The sequence below is a fragment of the Heterocephalus glaber genome, unplaced genomic scaffold, assembly GCF_053883595.1.
Source record: "Heterocephalus glaber isolate CG9 unplaced genomic scaffold, H.glaber_assembly_v1.0 deba00001479, whole genome shotgun sequence".
Taxonomy (NCBI): Eukaryota; Metazoa; Chordata; class Mammalia; order Rodentia; family Bathyergidae; genus Heterocephalus; species Heterocephalus glaber.
Genome location: NW_028258316.1, coordinates 22,822,320 through 22,841,900, shown reverse-complemented (window position 1 = coordinate 22,841,900; position 19,581 = coordinate 22,822,320). Strand labels below are relative to the sequence as shown.

At 40.0% G+C, this 19,581-nt stretch overlaps 1 protein-coding gene across 1 annotated transcript in view; it reads left to right on the top strand.

Annotated features, from left to right (window-relative positions):
- Positions 1-1,106: 1,106 nt before the first annotated feature.
- The window catches only part of Ugcg (UDP-glucose ceramide glucosyltransferase), a 35,647-nt gene continuing 17,172 nt past the window's right edge, over positions 1,107-19,581 (top strand). The window contains exons 1-2 of the mRNA XM_004849571.4: positions 1,107-1,576; positions 19,381-19,522. Of these exons, the coding sequence (XP_004849628.1) occupies positions 1,479-1,576; positions 19,381-19,522 (240 nt within the window). The 5' untranslated portion in view covers positions 1,107-1,478. The remainder of the gene's footprint in view (positions 1,577-19,380; positions 19,523-19,581) is intronic.

Sequence of the window (19,581 nt, the reverse complement as noted above, 5' to 3'; positions counted from 1 at the left end):
TTTTCTAATTGTAGTTTATCATTTAACAAGATTGAAGTAGTTCAATCACTATTAAATAATCACAATAAAATAAACAACCTCTTTTTGAAACTGAATTCACGTCTGAAATCTCCCAAGGGAGGTCATGGATTATTTAAAAGGAAATCATTTAAAATAATAAACATTGTTTAAACATAAAACAAGCAAAAACAATATAAACTCCTCTAGACCAAAGAAACAAATGGAAACATTTAGTACTAGCACCTTCCTGTATGGATTTAAAATTTATCCTAAAATTAGGATAATTACTGTTACCTTATTTTCCAAAGTAACTGCATTTTTAGAACATTGTTGTCCCCATGTGTACTTAAAATTTTAAATTCTTTTAAAAAGTGAAATTAATATATCTAGAATTTATCATTTCAACATTTAGTTCGTGTGAAATTTATTCTTGAAATAGTCTCGGACATCCAGAGTGAATTGTTAACAGTAACAGCACATCCTGATTCGCGTTAGCTACATTTCAAGCACTTGCTTAGCTACATGTCGCAACCCCGTATCTCTACATTGAGTTTGAGAATTTCGGTTCTAATACAGTCTCTAAGGTGCTTAGGGATCTGCGAGGCATGGAAGGTAACACTCGGGTGTATTTTCATCCCAGATTCTCACCGCATCAAGGGCAGCGGGAGAGCCAGGCCAGGGAAAGCCCTGCACCCAGGAGCGTGGCCTGGAGGAGGCCTGGACGTTCGGAGCAACGCGCGGTCGGCAGGGACGCTGCCCAGGCAGGGCTGGAAGCTGCACAGCTAGAAGAGCTCGGGAAGCTGCCGTGTCTTTTTCTGGGGAACCAGGGAACAGCAGAGTCAGACCGAGCAAGAGAAGCCTCCGAGCTGGACACCGGGCCTCGAGCCGACCCGGTCGCCGCCCCGCCTGCTGCCGCCCGTCCTCAGCGCCCGGGGTACAAGGTGGGATAAGGTGGGCCGCGACGGGCGAGGGGACCCCGGGGAGAGCCCCGCGCGCGCCCGGCACCCGCCGCCCGGGGGCGCGCTCCCGTCGCAGCGCAGGGCGCCCCGCCCCCCGGAGGGCGGCACCGCAGGGCCCGGAGGCGGGGGCCGGGCGGGGCGGCAAGGAGTCCGGGCGCAAGCCGCCGGTTTCGATTAGTGCGCGGAGCTGCGGCGGCGAGGCCGGACAGCGGAGCTGCAAGGTCTGGAGCCCGGCAGCGAGGAAGCGGGCGGCAGGGAGGCCGGGCCAAGGCGAAGGGCTTGCAGACGCGCGCGGGGCCAGAGCCGCCCGGATCGCGGAGGTACCGCAGTGCCCGCAGCCGCGAGCGCGCACGGGACGGCGAGAGCGCGCAGGCCCTGCCCGCCCCTTCCGTCCCCACCCCTCCGCCCCTTCCTCTCCCACCTTCCCCGCTGTCCGCGCCCCTGCACCGGGCGCCCACCCCGCGCTCCTCAGGCGGGAACGCTGTCCGCGGCGGCGGCCGGCGTGGGCCGGGCCGGGGGATGGCGCTGCAGGACCTGGCCCAGCAGGGAATGGCCGTGTTCGGGTTCGTCCTCTTCGTGGTGCTCTGGCTGATGCATTTCATGGCCATTATCTACACGTGAGTGAGGGGCGGCCCCAGGGGCGAGGGGCGAGGCCGCGGGGAGCGGGCGAGGCTGGGAGGCTTCTGCGCTGGGACTGGGAGGGGACGCTGGGACTGGGAGGGGACGCTGGGACTGGGAGGGGACGGGGCTCCCGTGGGGTGGAATAAGATAAGGCTCAGACCGTGTTCCCCATCCGTGGTCACCTTGGACCGGATCGGGCGGGGGTGGCAGGTCTTTAGGACCGTAGAGTGTTTGACCGGGGAAGAGGTTGCTGGTTTGCAGGCGACTGCAAAGCTTGGGGGAAGGAGGCTGCTCCTACGTGTCAGGCGGAAGGCTGCTGGCTTGTTCGATTGTGTTGGGGATTCGTGTGATTTTTTTTTTTATCTGGGCCGAGATGTATGGTGTATTTTTTTTTTCCTGTCTGCAAGAGCCACATTGCTGACAGTGATGATGGTTTCCACTGTGCTGGGGGCTGCTTACAGCCACCTGGAGAGACTTCCCTGTGGATTTTCTCCTTCCGGAAGAGCTCTGTGTGATTGGATAGGCGTAAAACACCTGTCCACCAAAACCCTGAGCTGGCATCGTAGGTTTGAGTCATTAGTGTGTACATTTCAGTATGGTTTCCTTTTTCTTTTTCAGTCTTTTTTCTTTGTCTTGTTCAGATTTTTATCCTTCCCCTCCGCATCTGTTCTTTATTTAACAAATACTTCTTCAGGGCTACTAGATGCCATTCATTGTTTTTGAGCTGGTGACATGGGGTGAGCAGGACAGAATACCTGTCCTCAAGGAGCTTACGTTCTAGAAGATAGAGAGATGAAAAAAATATCCAAAGGTTATTCCAGATGGCGATGAAACCTGTGAATGAAGTAAAGTAGGGTAAAAGGATGGAGGGTATGTGGCTGGTTTTAATGCTTCAATTGTCTTTAAAGTGAAGTCTGCTTATGTCAATAAAAGAAAGAATTGTGTAGAGCACATTACTGATCTGGATTCACTTTGATTCTTAGCCTGAAAAAATAAGGAACTGATTTTAGCATCTGGAATAGGGTAGGTGTATGTTAGGAGAGGGGATGATTTTTAAGAAATTAGTTATTTTAGCTTTTACTACATAAAAAGTGTTTCTTTCTGGAAGTATTGAACTTTATTAATATAGTATGGCAGTTCCTGATACTGCAGAAAGATGCTGCTTAAACAGATACAGTGATATTTCTTTGAAAGATAAAGAAAATATGCCACTTTCAATATCGTCGATCTTAGTTTTTTGGCGTTTTTGAGCTGCAGCTGCTGAACACATTCTGGAGTTCATTTGAAATATGTGGGTTCTTGAAATTTTTTGTTACTTTTTCCAGTCATAGAAATAAAGAAAGCTTACTATATAAGGAACTTAGACAATACAAAGAGGAATTTTAAAAAAAGGTAAAATATATACCCCAAAACAGTATCGTCACCCTGATAACCTTTTGTGACTCTCCTTCCAGTTACACTTTTCTCTGTGTGAGGTGTGTGTGAGAGAGAGGGAGGGGGGAAGAGGAGGAGAGGGAAGAAGGGAGAGAGAGGAAGGGATCATATTATGATTATTGTTCTGTAACTGGCTTTTAAAACCATCTATTTAATAAGTGGTTACTGAAAAACAGTTTTCTACAAGGCACTGTTCTGGGTGCTAGAAATAAGAGTGAGAAACAAGGCATCCAAGGCTGCTTCCCAGGAAGCTGTCGTGCAAAATGTCAAGGCCGGGGATTTAGCTCATTGTTTTCTCCGCCTGCTGCGCAAGCTCAAGGACCCGAGTTCAATCCCCGGTACAAAAAAAAAAAAAAAATGTCATGACCATTTGTTTTTCATGTCAAAAAAATGTGTCACCTTTGTATCACTTTTTTTTTTTTTTTTTTTTTTTTTTTTTGGTGCCAGGGATTGAACTCAGGACCTTGCACTTGCAACGCAAGCGCCGGAACCACTGAGCTAAATCCCCGGCCCTGTATCACTTTTAATAGATGTGTAGTGTTTTAGTTCATGAGGTACTAATATTTGTTGTTATTGATGGGCATTTTGGTTTTTTAAAGTTTATTACACACCATTTCCATGAACTTCCTTCCTTCCTGTCTCCTTCTTTCCCTGCCTTCCTCCTCCCTTCCTCATGCTGGAGATCGAACCCTGGGCCTCCTGAATGCTAGGCAAGCGCTCCACTGCTGACATCCCCAAGCCCCTGTGATGAATTTTTTTTTTTTTTTTTTGGTACCAGGGATCGAATTCTGGACCTTGGGCTTGCGAGGCAGGCTGTGGAATCACTGAGCTAAATCCTTGCCCCTCTGTGATGAATTTTTATGTATATATCTTTGAGAGATACCTCAAAGTTTCCATTTCTAAAGGAAGAATTACTAGACCAAAAGTAATGTACCTTTTAGACTCTGATACATATTGCCCTATAAAAATGTTACGTCTGTTCCTAGTCCTGGTAACATTGTATGATGATCCCCATTTCCTTTACTATCAGGCTTTTCTCTTTTTTTTTTTTTTTTTTTTAATTCTTCAATAACTTGTACTGTTGAACACTTTTTCATTTATTTATGTATTATTTACATTTGGTTTTAAACTATATACTTACTATCTTTTGCCTGTGCTGCAGTGTATCACTAAGTTGTGTTTTTAATGTAATGCTCATTCTTCTTTTATCCGTCGTATGTTGTAGGGTTTGTGTAGTTATTTTTGCTGCAGTTTGTTTTATTGTCTTCCAACTTTGTTCATATATTTAACATGGAGAAAAGTGTGTGTTTTAGGTAGACAAGTCTTTTATTTTCTCACTTTGTTGTAATAATTTTTATTCTCATTCCTAATTGTTGTATGTTAGTCTGTTTGCTTTTAGTACTGAGTCACTCTATTTTTTTTCTTGCATTCTATTCTTTAACTCACCCAATATTTTTCTTTGGTATATAATGAGATCTAGAGCCCTAATTTTAGTTTCAGTTCGTCACCTGTCCCAACATTGTGAATCAAATGATTACTTGCTTATTCCACTGTTTTGAAAATACTATTATTATTGTAAAATTCTTCTTTGTACTTGGGTATATTCCAAGCCTTCTAGTGCCATTTTATAAAACTATTTCTAAACCAGTATCCACTGTGTTAATTAGTGAAATTTTATTAACTGGTGAGGCAAACCTCTCCTTAGTCTTTTGCAAAAACTTTTTAAACTTTTTATACATTTTTACTTAAAGCTTTTAGAATCTTTGTTTCAGAGTCTTAGGTAATCTTCTTTTTTTGCTTTTGAAATTATTAAACTTATAGGTGACCTTGGAGAAAACTAACTTCTTTCTATCTGGGATTATTATATGCCCCTTTCTTCCCATCCTCACTGTTACATACACACTGATAAATGTCATGCTTCTTTAATCAAAGTTAACATTACTGAACATCCTAGTATTTCATAACCATCTGGAAATGTTCACACTTAGACTTGAGACAACTCTGGAGTTGTATTAAGTTATTTTTGTGCTCAATGATAAAGATCAAACATATTCTTAAAATACTTTAGGTTTTTAAGAATAGTACAAACATTTAGCTTGAGCCCCTGTAGAGAGGTTTTGTAATTATTTCTAGTGACTGACATTATGTTTTTTACTGATGGTAACAGGTTCCCCAGAAGTGAGGTGGAAACAAAACACAATTAATTTATACCATTGTTAGAGTGAGTTGCTAATTACAAGAATCTTGTGAGTATTTTTTTGAAATGGATAGCTGATGTAAGGCAAATAATAGATTAATTTGTATATAAAGTAACTCTTTTTAAAAGTACCTTCTGGTCTGATTCTGCCTTCAAAAAAATTTTTACATGTCTGATTTGATACCTTTCTTATTGAAATAAAGATAACTTTCCTGTTTAATGTGAGTTGTTTTCAAGCAGAGAATTAAGCGTGTTTCTTTTTTGCACTACTGTATTTAGTAAAATTGCAATTGAACTTACCATGTAACAAGCAAGATTAAAGAACTTTGGCAACAGTGTTTTGGTTAAAATACTATACTAAATAGCCTGTTTCATTAAAGGGTATATGGTCTAATAAATGTTTTATAGCCCCTACAATCATTTTCTCAAATAAAGCAAAGTATAAATAAAGTAAGCATATATTGATACCCCTCTGAAAACTTGGGCTTATAGCTGGTAAAAATGTAGTCTATTTTGGAAGATGTGTGTGGCTCATTCTCTGGGATGTCTGGTAAAGGAGCGTATCTGCAAGCTTCTAATTGTTAAAATGTTGAAGTAATACAAGTATGGTAATAAAATTACTAAGAAAAATGAAAGCATTTAAAAAGTGGTTATTTTAAAAATATTAAATACAGTGTGTAATGGGATCTACTTCATTTAGACTTGTTTTATTTTCTGTTCTTATGAGATAAAGAGCTAAATGTTGGCCTGTATTAAAAAGCAGAAATAAATTTGATTAGTACAATGAATAGTTCTTGCTCAATGAAGTTATATTTTTCTGATTTCACAAATGTCTTACAGTTCCTATAAGCCTGCAAATTTAAAAATTGATAACTTGTAAACGAGACAGCCAGTATGTCCAGTGTTTTGAAACCATCTCTGCTCATTGGTATCTATCAGCTGTTTTGCTCCTTCCTGAGACTTAGTCCTCTTATATTTTAGATAGCAGATATATCCTTGTCAGAAGGGTCTGCTTCTCCAGATTTTTAATTTTCTAAAAACAACTATGAGTCTTGTCTTCTTTCTTTTCTTTCTTTTTTTCATTTCTTTCTTTCTATCATTCTCTCTCTTTGCTTCTTTCTTTCTTTCATTCTTTCTTTCTTTCTTTCTCTTTGAGACAGGGTTTTGCTGTGCAGTTCAGGCTGACCTTGAACTAACTATGTAGGCCAGGCTGGCTGCTATCCTCCTGCTTCAGGCTTCTGAGTTGCTGGGATTACAGGCTTGCGGCACCATGCCTGGCTGGTTAAGTGATCTATATGTTTTTGTTTTTTTCCTCCTTTTTGTGAGCCAGTATGTTTGGATAGTTGGGAATGGAGGTGAAACCAGTTTTCTTCCGTTAGCCCTCCAAGAACCATCTTGCTGTGTGATAAGGGTATCTAAGCCAGACACCTTGCCTTACTCTCCTCCCCTCTATTCCTTTTTCTTCTCACTCTTCCTCCTCCTGCCCTCCGCCTCTGATTATCACTTTTCTTTTCCATGCATAATAATTGCATTAGGGTTTATACTTTTTCTATTAATTGACTGGAGGTGCCAGGCAAGTATGGAAATACTGCCCATATCCACAATATTAACTGTTCTCTAGGAAGGCAAAGGTCCTTTTCCTGGAGAATTTTCCAGGTTAATTTCTGCTTTCTAGAAATATGATATTTTTAATGTTTCTAGTGTAGCAACTTTTACATCTGTTGCATAGCTTTGATGGAAGTTCATTGAATCAGTATAATTGAGATAAACTACCTGTCAGAATTTAATGTTTTTAATCTAAATTTTAGCATTTGGAATATTTAGGTGGTATGATTTTTGCCTTAAATTCATAAAAATATCAGTGTTCTAAGCCTTGGTGGAATGTAAATTGAGGACTTCTGTTCTGGTTTTAGTCCTGAGGAAGCCCATGGACTTCCGTCCAGTGCTGACCAGCCAAGATCATCACTGCAGGAACATGTTGGTTAATGAATGAGGCACTTGAGAGATTAAGCCCCTTGAAACTGTGCTGAGAAGATACAGAATTTGACTATAGTATAGTAACTTTAAAGAGCGAAGTGAAAATTACAAGTCAGTTTTAATATTCAGTGATGGTTCTGTTGATTCATTATCCCTCCCTTTCCCCACATCATTGGTTCATATCTACCTGCCCTAGATTGTTTGGACTTTCTCTGCTCAGCGCTATCACTACCTGCAGCCTTGCTCCCCTTCTGGTTCATTTTCCATACTGTAGCCTTGCCCTTGAAGAAACCATAGCTCCCAGTTGTCTTCAGATTAATTTCAAGACTTGTGCAGCTCCTTCCTTGGGTGTATAGCCATACCCTCGTACCTGTGTCGCCAGCAACATTGAAATACTAGCATTACTCTGAATGTGCAGTGTACTTTCTTTAGAATTGTCTCTTTTCTTTTTTCTTTCTTTTCTTTTTTCTTTTGTTCTGCTTAATTAACTCCTGTTCATTTAAGTCAACTTAGACTTAGTTCCCTATTAGGTAAGGTGTGCCCTTTTAAGTCTTTCCATAGTACTTTGGATTTACCACATTGTAAACTTAAGTCTGAAGCTAGAGATGTTGTCTCATTTACTTTTGTATCTCCAGGGCCTACTAAATACTCAGTTAATGCTTGTTGAATGACTGATCTTAGAGATTTCTCCAGTAGTAATACTGAATTTTTGTTCATTCATTAATTCACTCTGATTGATGGCCATTGTAGTTCAAGACACATGGTCAGAATTGGGGATACTTTCTGTAACCATAGATTTTATATTTTTTATTTTTATTATTTTTTTGTTACTGGGGATTGAACTCGGGTCCTTCTGCTTGTGAGGCAGGCAGTGGAACCACTGAGCTAAATCCCCAGCCCCTATAACCATAGATTTTAATGAAACTACTAAGACCAACTGGAATGTGTATTTATCTCACTATTACTGACCAGTTGAAGGTTAAAACAGAAATGGGACTATACCAATAACTTGTTTAGCTTCAAACTTTGTTAAACCTGAATTTTCCCCCAAAGGTTTTCCAAAGGAATTAGTACTCTTGCCATAAATACTCCTTGCACTCAAATCTGTCCTTTGGGAATGCAGAGCCCAGGGCTATTCTAAATCCACTCACAAATGCAAATCCTGAAGCGCTGTCCCTGGTTTTCCTGCAGCTGTGGAATATTATTTTATACACAGAACAGTTTTAACACTAAGTTCAGCTTTAAAAGAGTAGCTTTACAGAGTTGTGTAAAGAGGACAAGGATACCCTCCCTGGTGGCCTTTTGAGTTCATGTAACATTTGAGGGTTTTTGTGTGTTTAAACACTATGTGGTCAGCCCATAGCTGCTGCTAGGAGGTCTCTTTCTTGGTTGCTGTCAGCAAAGCAGTATGTTCTACTTGCTTCCTATACAGTGGAGCTGACTCTTTTAGTAGATTAATCTGTGTATGTGTGTGTGTAGTTTGTTTTGGTGGGATTTGCATTGTTGTTGAGATTTTAAAGATCTCCCATTTGTTTTCTCTGGTGGTGGATTCATTTATGTTCTGTAATCTGAATCCGTTGTCCAGTAGATACAGTTTCTTTTCCTATATAGCTAATTCACTGTTGGTTATTTTTCATTCTCAGGCAAATCTTGGGTCAGCAAAGGTAAAGTTGTACTAAATGGTATGTTCTGTACTGCTGCTGAAGCCTGCTTTAATGCAGTAACACTTTGAAATGATAACTGCTTTATGGCAATAACATTAGTCATGACACCTGCTGATCATAAACATAGCAATAGCCTTCCAGAGCACAATCATGTGAAGTAGGGACCTGCTGACGTGGCAGTAAACCCAATTTTACGTGAAATATTAACAAGCTTGATGATGTGGAACAGAAGAGAAATTCCTGAAGTTAGATAAATTGGTTTAAGTGAAGCACACAGCACAACTATGAAAACTGCACAATTGGGGCTGTTAAGCAAGGTGACCTTTGCTCTTGTGCAATCCATATTCTGTTCTTGGAAGCCTTAAGTGAAATTCTTGTGCCTCTCTTATGGCCCCAGGAACTGCATAAGGAAGGGTGCTTCAGAGGCTGCTGCCAGCTGCCAGGGGAAAGAGCACCACCCACTACCTGATCTTGGTTCACCTGTCATCCTCCACTGGTTTCTCTTCCTACCAGGCTTCCTTTTTGCTAAAGCTAAATTAGAATACAAAACTATAAAAGAAATTATTTAAAAATGGTACCAACCATTGAATCACTAGCTGGGAGAGGGGAGACTAAAACAGCTAAAATGATGAAAGAGGGAGTTGTAGCTTTAAGATTGGGATAGTAGGAAATAAAAATAAATGAGCTAACATAAGTTCAACCCATTAGTTCTGAGGCAGTTAGGACTCATTAGGATGAGGCAGCTGTAAGGTCCCGCAAAACTCCTGAATATTTATTACTGTCCCCTAAAGTTCTTTTTGAAATGTTCCCTGAAGAGAGATTCTTCTAGCTCACAACAGAAAAAGCAGGGCCCTGAAGGCCTCTCTATGATTAGTTCCTCTCAACCTTTGGTCTTTAGGCTAAGATACTCTGAGAAAGCACCCCCAGGTGCCTCCACTTCTCTGTCCTGCTGGCCAGGGGTAGGTCCAGGTGGGCAGCAGCAGTGCTGTGAGATTCTCTCTTCCCTCCCTCCCTCCTTCCCTCCCTCCCTGGCTGTGGAGGTGGCAATGTCTTAATAACCTAAATGTCGTTTTTTGTTGTTGTGAATGGACAGTAACTCTAGATTTAATTAGAAATAATTCCTCAGGAAAATGATACATGTGTTGAAAATTTACTGAGCTTTCTAACTTCCCCAAGTTGCCCAATTGCCCACTTAAGTTTTAATGTCACTTTAACTCTTTAAAAATGGAATCAAAACCATTGACAAGCCATATAGGAAACCCATTCTAGTCTCACTGTGTTCCTGAAAATGTAATAAAATCTAATTTCTGAAAATTAAATGGAGGAAACATTTTATTTTAGGAGAACTAAGAATCGAAAATGCAGCTCCTGCTGGCCCTGAGGCCTGGAACATTGCCGTCCGAAAGCCTTGAGTCAGGCTTTGAGGACAGGACATTAAGGGATGCTGGAGCTAGCTTTGCCCGACTGAGAACCATGAACTAGCCTAAAGGAGAACACAGCTGAAACAATAGCAAAAGCCAAATCCTAAAAACTGTAACAGGCTTTTTAAAATGAATAATAATTTGTGGTATTTAATGTTCCCTATTCTCATACTTGCTTTGTTTTTACACTTTTGGATGATTATAAAACTTTAAATTTCCTAAATATTTGGTGTAATTTTAAATTTGTGAACCTAAATATTGAATATAATTTAAACCGTGCATTAGGCTTTATACCATGTTTTGGCTTATTCTGTTTTAACCATAGAGGTTTTCAGTCATTCTCCTTCCTCCTTTTGATCTTTCTTAGAGATGATTTTTGTTTTAAAAAATGAACATAATGACTGAATATGAATATATATGAATTTTTTAAAAATATATGAATTTTCAGTCCTCCCATTTTGGTGTATGTATCATCAGTGTGTGGCATCTGTTATGGAACAGGGTCCAAAGAGGTCCCCAAAGCAGAGATGGGGAACCTAGGCCTACCCTTCCCGCAGAATAAGTTTGCTGACTCTCGTCACAGAAAAAGAATCGTCAGGATTAGGCAGGAAGCATCATGGAAAAGATTTATTTGGGAAAGAAAAGTGCACACTCAAGCATGGAGTATGGACACTGAGAGAGTGAGGTGCATTATTTTCTGGAGCTGGGAATATTTATGCTTTTTGAAATTTATGAACATATAGGAAGTTTAATCTTGGCTTATGGGAGAGAGAAATAGCCCAACCAAAAGTAGAAAGATAATGGCTCATTTTACAGGTGAAAGGATGGTCTGGATTTTTGCCTGAGGTAGACATGGACATAGTCCATTGATTTTTTGGGGTTTTTTGGTTTTTTTTTGGTACTGGGCATTGAACTCGGGTCCTTGCACCCAAGTGGCGAAACCATTGAGCTAAATCCCTGGCCCCGCATTGTATTTTTATAAGGAGTGATTAGCCTATTTTGCCTAAAAACATTCTTTGATCTGTGAATCTGTCTCTGTCTGTCTGTCTGTCTCTCCCCTCCTCCCCCTCCCTCCCCCTCTGCCTCTCTCCCCTTTTGGTTTTTTGAGAGGAGGTCTAGCCTTACTGTATAATTCAGGCTGACCTTGAACTCTCTAAGTAGCCCAGGCTGGCCTTGGACTCCTGCATCACCCTCCTGAATGCTGGAAATACAGGCGTGCACCACCATGCCTGCCTCTGAATCCTTAAGATCAAATTTCTGCTCTTTATCAACTATGCAGATTTGTGGATTTGTAGTATCTTAAGGAATTTTGGGTGTGATGGCCTAGAAGAAAAGCCTAAATAAAGGTAGGGAGTAAATATAAGGATAACCTTGGGTAGCTTTGATTCTGTCCTGAAGTTGCAGTCTTCTTAAAAGTGCAATATTTGAATTGTGATTTTTTTTTCTTGTCTGCTTCTGTCTATCTTCATTTCTTCTATTTTACCTCATTTTCAGAACTATGGTAATTTACAGAAGTTACATTTGGTGGAAAATGCCCTTGAAATTATAGCAGAGTGGGGATTTTGTTGTTAATGTTACAAATAATACTTATTATTGAATATTTACTTTGTGGCTTAATCTCAGGTATTTCTCATAGCTACCCTAAGGTAGGAACTATTATGCACACTTTTTTAAAAACTTTCGATAAAGAAGTAACTCCCCCAGGGCACAGCTCACAAACTGGAAAAGAAACCCAGGCAGCCTGCCACCAGTCCATGCCCTTAAGTCATTATACTATATACTGCCAGAGGTCACCTAAAAATAACCCTGTAAGTAAATCAAAGGGAAAGGGGTTATCTGTATGGGAATTTCTCTGTTTTCTGTAAGTCTTAGTTTCCAGCAATCGGAAACATTTGGATTGTGATGGAGAAGGCCCATTGCATTCTCCTCTGACTTCCCATTCTCACACCACGGAGCTGTTCCTTCTCAGGCCTCACAGTTTCATCCCTCTCCTAACTGCTGATGGGTCTAAAAGTTTCCATCTCAACTCTCTTTTGTTCCTACAATGCAGTCTTCCTAGGCCTGTGGTTCTCTACTTTGAGTTAGGAGTCACATGGAAGGCTTAAAAAAATACTGATGCCTGAATCCCACCCGCAGAGATTCTGATTTAATTGGTCATGGTATCAGGATTTTGTAAAAACTTCCCGGGGTGCTTTTGATGTGCAGCCTGGGTTGAGGAGGACTGCCCTGGCTGTTTATCCACCATTGAATCCAGTGCCTACCTCCTGTTGGTGTAATTTAACTCTCCAGTTGGCCCAGAACCCACAGTTCATGACTTCATTATCCTGCCCCTTCCTTGCCTCACCTTGCCTCACCTTGCTGGGGCCTCCTATTAGTCTGCCCTGTTATCCTGAATCCATCCAATAATTTATAGCCTCTCAATTTGCAGAATCCTTTGGAGGGTAATCACACACCATGTGGATTAGTACTACCACACATTCATGGTCTCAGATCTCAGCTAAGCCTACGGTGCACTCTGGAAGTATTTTGTTTCTATATTTAGTTCTGTCATCCATTACCTCTTCTAAATCTTTACTGTTCTCCCACATTCTTGGCAGATTACCTTAACTCCTACTTCACACTGTGGAGCCTATCTTGCTATTATTTTGTTTTGTTTCTGTTTTTAATTTTCTTTCTCTACCTTTTGGCTAGCTTTTTCTCCTTGGCTTATGTATTCAAGTTTTCTTACAAAATTGAACTAAAAACCCTTCCTCTCCACCTAGTCACTTTATAGCCTTTTCCCAAAACCATCAGGTTCCAGGGAAACATGTTTATTCACTGTTGTCATCTCTGACTTCCCATGCATTTTCTTTTTAACCTGTTTTTAGACAGTCTACCCCTGTGTTAGTTACATCACCTGCCTTGTCCCTGACAGCAGTGCTCAGAAGTCACTAAGTACATAGTGGATGACAGTTAATTTAGTTAAATCAGTCTTTGTCTTGACTTCTTTTCTGGATTTAATATTGTTCTTTCTTGACCCATTGAAAAATAAAACAGTCATCCTCATGAGTCCTCTGATTTTACTGCTACCCCGGTTGTCTTTCTATTTTGATTATTGCTCACTCCTAGTCTCCTTCATGTATTACTAGTTGTATAATATTTTTTTCATTTTTGACCACCTCTGAATAGCATGTGGCTGGCTCTCCTATCTCTTGGCTAACTTTACCTCTGAGCGCTGTATCTATTTGTTTAGTTCCAATTCATTTATTCAAGAATTTTAAATATTGGGAATATAACTTTGTATCATTGCTTTGCTGGGCTATTGCAAATTTACACTCTACTCCGGTGTTTCTCCAAGTGGAGTTCACTGTCAGCTTACATCAGAATCATTTGAGATGCTTAAGAAACTGCAGATCTCTAGACTCCAGCTGGAGCCTTAAGTGACCTCTTGGTATACTATGTGTAATAACTGTTGTGAACCACTAGCTCTGCTAGATGTCTTAAGAACAACTTATTTAAAGTTAGTACAGTGCTGTTATACTTCCTATCTCTTGTTGTGCCCAGATTTTGTAATGGGTACCACAGGTCCTTAAATCCAAACTTGAGATTCTTCCCTGGGCACCCTCCCTGACCCCGGCAGCCCTCTCATCAATAATTGGGCAGCCCCATGAATTCTGAATTCTCACTTTCTCTTGATTCTTCCTTTCCTGTGCATCCTTTTCGAATACTTCCCCCTGCCTTCCAGCACTGCTACTTGTATTTTGTTCTCTTACAAAATCACAGAAAAGATCCTGGTTGTTTCCCTTTTGGTCTTTCATAGTATTTCTTGCAAAAAAGGTGAGCTACCTTTTCAGCCTTGTGCTTAACACTGAGGAAGAGTTTATAGCAGAGTCTTAAAGCAGTGCTTCCCAAGCTTGAATGTGCTTGTAAATCACCCAGGGATCTTGTTGAAATACAGGTTTTGTTTCAGCAGTTGTGGTATGCTGTAGAGGGTAAGACAGAATTTCTCACAAGTGCCCCAGCACACACTTGAAATGAGAAAGTCTTAAAGGAACACCTCTTAAAATTCAGATGGCTTCTTTCTCTCTCCTCCAAAAGTGTCATAAACATGCTTGGAAGATAATCTATATCACGCTGCATTTGCAGAGGCTAGGACATTACTTCTGAATGGAAAATAGCCTTGTTAGAACCACCTGCCCCATTCCAAACACATGGACATGCTGTAATGATAATACACAGAGCTTGAAAACAAGACAGGAAGATCTCCATCATGTTCCAGAGATGAAGAGGGAAGGCAGAGCAGTGAGTCAGTCTTGTCTGCTAATTCTAATCCCAGCAACGTTTCTTTTTTTAATGGCATATGTTTGTGGTTTGTAGTGATTACATTCATTGTGCAGAGTATGTACTTGTATATAAGGCATCACAATTCTTTTTTAACTACCCCCCAGCAACATTTCTGAGTTCATTTTGTTTTTATTTTCCTAGTTCTTTGTATGCCTGACAATGTTGCAGACAAACATTTTTCTGTACTCAACTCCATCCCCTCCTCTGCCTGGTTCACCCTTCCTTGCACCATGGCCTGAAATGGTGTCAAAGCAGTGAGTTGGGACAATTGTAGCACTTACCTCATTTGTTTTCCATATCTCAGGAATCATTGTCTTCCTTAATGTCTTGTATTGTAAAACTTTTGTTTGCTTTATTTTGTCTGATTATTTTTCCAGATAGGATAGTAATTTCATTCTCTGTATTTCTTCATCTTTCCAAAAGTTAAAGGCTCAAGGGATGGGGGACCGCTGTTTTTAATACTGTGTAAGGACAGAGACAAGGATGTACACTATTTGTGATAGCACCCAACTGAAACAACCCAACTCTCTGTCATCAGAAAGTAAAATGTGATAGATATATTGACAAAAAATATTGTACTTAATTGAGAAAGAATAAACTATAACCAAATGTAGCAGAAAGGATGACTGTCACTAGCATAATTTTAAAAACCCAGACGCAAAAGGGTGTATCCAGTGGAATTATATTTACATAGAATTTGAAACTGGCAAAACGAGTCTGTGGTGTTAGCAGTCAGGGTAGTGATTATCCAAGAGGAAGATAGTAAATAGGAGGAGTAAATACAAGGGGACATGCTGGGCCTTGCGGATTCTAGTAATACTTTTGTTTCATGATTTGCCTGAAGGTTACAGGGAGTTTCACCTTGGGAAAGTCTTTGAGGTGTACACTTTTGTGTGGCTTTGCAATATGTTATGCATCAACAAAAAGGTCAAGGCTGTGAGCCAAATGCCTGATAGGAGAGTAGATCTAGATTTTCAGTACAGAACCTGGAACTGAGAAAGTGATAGACCCAGAATCCTGGCTAAAAGCAAGTCATATGTCTGCTCTAGGCAGAGGGTAGAAGTGGACATCCATGAGAAATCCTATGCATGCAATATGTAGATGCCATAGGCTTGAATTCATACTGTCTACCCAATGCAGAAACACTGAACTGACATACAATAAAAACTGGTTTGAAACCGGTAAACCTGTAGGGTCCAGTCAGAGACTCAAAGCCGGCTCACTTGGAGGATTGCACCACTGAGGCCACTTTTGAGACATCAAGCAAATGGGCTGTCAGTCATGTTTGGAGGATCTCCTATCCAAGGGCAATGATGGCAAACCTAGCATGTTGTTTTTCTTTTAGGACAATAGATGTTAATGTATGAGTTGTTTTTTCTAAACTAAGACATCAGTATTCGGGCTTAATTGCAGTGTTGGCACTTTATGATTAAAAAAGGGGATTTGGGGTTGCAGTTTGAGTTTGCCATCAGTGCCCTAAGGGATACACTCCGAGCATACCCCTTGGAGTATGGAAATAAAATACTAAAGAAAGCTTGAGACAGAGACAAAGGAAGATTACAAGTGAGATTTTTAAAAGGTCTTACAGTATTATCTGGCTTATAATTTTGAGTAGAAATTTCAAATATAATGCCAATTCTTCCTTAAACCTTCATTGTTTGAGCAGTTAGAATGAATCTATGATAAAATACTGCATTCTTAATATGAAGAGCTCTTTAGAGGATAGGATGGAAGTGTCTAAATGACTTATTTAAAGTAAAACATCTTAATAAAGGAGAAGGGAAATACGATGCAGTCTGAACTTTACCAAAATTTTAAAGCTGTGAGACTAGTGCAGTTTAGATGATTGATACTCTTTGATGTTTTTAATCTAAAGCTTGCCAAATGCTATGGAATTATTAGTGGAATGGGTTTATCTGTAAATTGGTCAGCACTTGGTGTTTTGAGACAGTTTCTTAGCCCTTAATAATCACATAATGAGACCAAATAGATGAAAACTACTGGGATTTTAGATCCTTTTATCCTGTCGTCCATAGGTTAAACTATTTCATGACTTCTATGTCTTTGCCTCTCATTCTCTCTGAGGCATTCTGAGTAATTCTGGAAGTCTAGCTTGTAGTTTTATTTCTAGGTGTTGTGTAGTTCTTTTCCTATATTCATGATCATAGATGTTGGTTTCTCTCATCCCATCTCTTGGGTTTTCAGGCAACACAATTACTTTGCACTGTGGGCCCAAAACCCACATAGGGAGGTGTGTTTTGGCCTGTGTGTGTGTGTATGTTTTGCTTTTTAATTTTTTGATGCTGAGAACAAACCAGGGCCTCATGCTTGCTAGGCAAGCATTCTACAACTGAGCTAAATCCCCAGCCCCTGGCCTGTATATATTTAAAAATATCTCTGGAAGGATAGATAAGGAACATGTTCCTGCCTTGGACCACTGGTAGTACATGCATGACTGTCCCATTGTGCAGTTTATATCACTACTGATATAAACAGATCTAATCACTTTTATCAATCTTATACCAAGGAACTGTAATATGATGACATCTGGTCTGCTAAATCAATGTCTTTCTTTCCATTATTGTAATCAAAGACCTCCCGAGAAGTGGTATAAACCACCGTATAAGGACAGTCATGCATCTACCACTGATGATTCAAGCCAGTGAGAAAGATCAAATTGAAATCATAGTAGCCAGGCAGTGAAACATATGAATTATGGCCCTTTTGTGAACACATTAATGAGGCTGTGGAAGTAGTCATTGGAATTAGGTAGATGGGAGGTGGGCAGAGTTGGCTTCTTTTATGAGAACCACTTTATATTTTTAGTGATTTCAACCATGTGAACATGTTACTAGTTCAATCAGTTAAATGTGTGATAGGAACTTTTCAAACCAGCATTCTACATGTCCTATAGGTTTCTCCAGATACCTGGTCTGCTGTTTTCTTAGAAATGGGAGAGTGATCATTTTTGTGGCTAAAGTTTTAGAATTTCATTTTGTTTCTGTGTAGCCCTCTAGATGAATTCTGTAGATCAGTATTTTCCAAACTATCTGTGGCCAAGAATTAGTTGTTTAGAGTTTTCCAATCTGTCATAGACTGATAAGTTTGGCAAACCACAGAAACAATAAATTGATGATCAGATGTGTGGGTGTCATGGCAATGTCATATTATTGTAAAACTTTGCAAAGGTTAGGGCCAGGGATTTAGCTCAGTGGTTCCACCACCTGCCTCACAAGCACAAGGAGTTGGATCCCTGGTACCAAAAAAAAAAACTTTCCAAAGCTTTCTTTTCGCTCATCTTCTTATTGCAGATCAGTGAAAAGCAATTCTTTTTTTTTTTTTTTTTTTTGGTACTAGGGATCAAACTCGGGTCCTTAGTTTGCAAGGCAGGCGGTGGAACCACTGAGCTAAATCCCCGGCCCTTGAAAAGCAATTCTTGTACAACACTTTGGGTAGCACTGTTATGCCAAATATTTTGTCAATTAAAAATTTTTCTATTGTAGATAACTTACTGCTATAAAAAGTTTCTGTGGCCATATTGAAAACATAAGGTGTTAGCTACTATATGCCCCAGGGTTAATTTCCTGGGCATGAGCCTATAGCTGATTGATCTAGTGATGGCAGTGGTATGCTTCCAGAAGTGCTTCATAGATTCAAAGTGTAGTTCTTTGAATCAATGAGGCATTGATTCTAGTGGTTTTGTTTTGGTTTTTTATTTGTTTGCATTTTTGGTAAAAGAAGGTCTTTTTGGTTGGTTTTCATGGTACTGTCAGGACTGCCATCTGGCTGGCAGCAATTATAAGATGCCATTGATTTCAAGATATTAAAATGTGGGAAAACATGTGTTTAAAACATCTTGCGGATGGTACCATCTGATTACTGTTGAATGCCTGGAGCCTTGATTAGGAGAAGCACTTGCTATGTGCTTATGAGAACTGGAGAGAAAGTCATTAGAAACTACCATTCTGCTGGATGTCATCTCTTGTTTAGATAGCCTGATGTTAATTGGGCCACCTTCTCTCTTCTCTGGCAGGGATTTCTTCATTAGGAACCTTGTGCTGTAGCACCTTGGAATGTTCTAGCAAGGAGAACCAGGCCACCTTCTCTGTTATCTGGTGACACTGATAATATCTTCATGTCATTAATAGACATTTTTCTCATTGTGATTTTTTTTTTCTTATTTGTAACTTCCCTCTGTTCTACTCCTGCCTTTCTGTGCTTTTGAGTATTGGGAGTTTTGATGATCCCATTTTCTTGTTTTTGTGCAAGTTGCTTGCCATTTTTAATTGTATGTTATCTGGACTGTTAATAATAGAATTTCCTCAAACATTCTCATTATCCTTCTGTATTTTTCTGCTATATGTGATTTTATTTTTACCTATTTTTACAGTTATTTGGCCACTTTGATGGTAGTTTGAGAGGAAGGGCAATAATATGTGGGCTAACACTGTCATTTATTTCTTCACTATGAATTAAGGTTCCTCCTCTATGTCTGGCATAGTTTTTAAGAATCAAGCACAGCAATAGACAATAAACAGAATACATCTAAGTTCTGATCTTTGTTGGAACTTTCCTTCTGCTTAGTTCTGGCTTTCCTAAAGTAGAAGCTTGCTTAGTTTTGCTTCCCTTCATTTTCAGGTCTTCTGCTTTGGAAAGATGTCAGCTTTTTAAAAAAAGTCACAATTTAGAATGCAGCACAGCAATTTATTGGTAGGTTGTATGTGCTTTATTTTGATGTAGCATTAATATGTTCTTTAATAATCTATATGTCATTTGCTTTTCAGCCGATTACACCTCAACAAGAAGGCAACAGACAAACAGCCATATAGCAAGCTCCCAGGTGTGTCGCTTCTGAAACCACTGAAAGGGGTAGACCCTAATCTAATCAACAACTTGGAGACATTCTTTGAATTGGATTATCCCAAAGTAAGTACAGTGTTTTACTAATTAGGAATGGGGTAGACCAGGGGTTTGTTTTTCCCTCA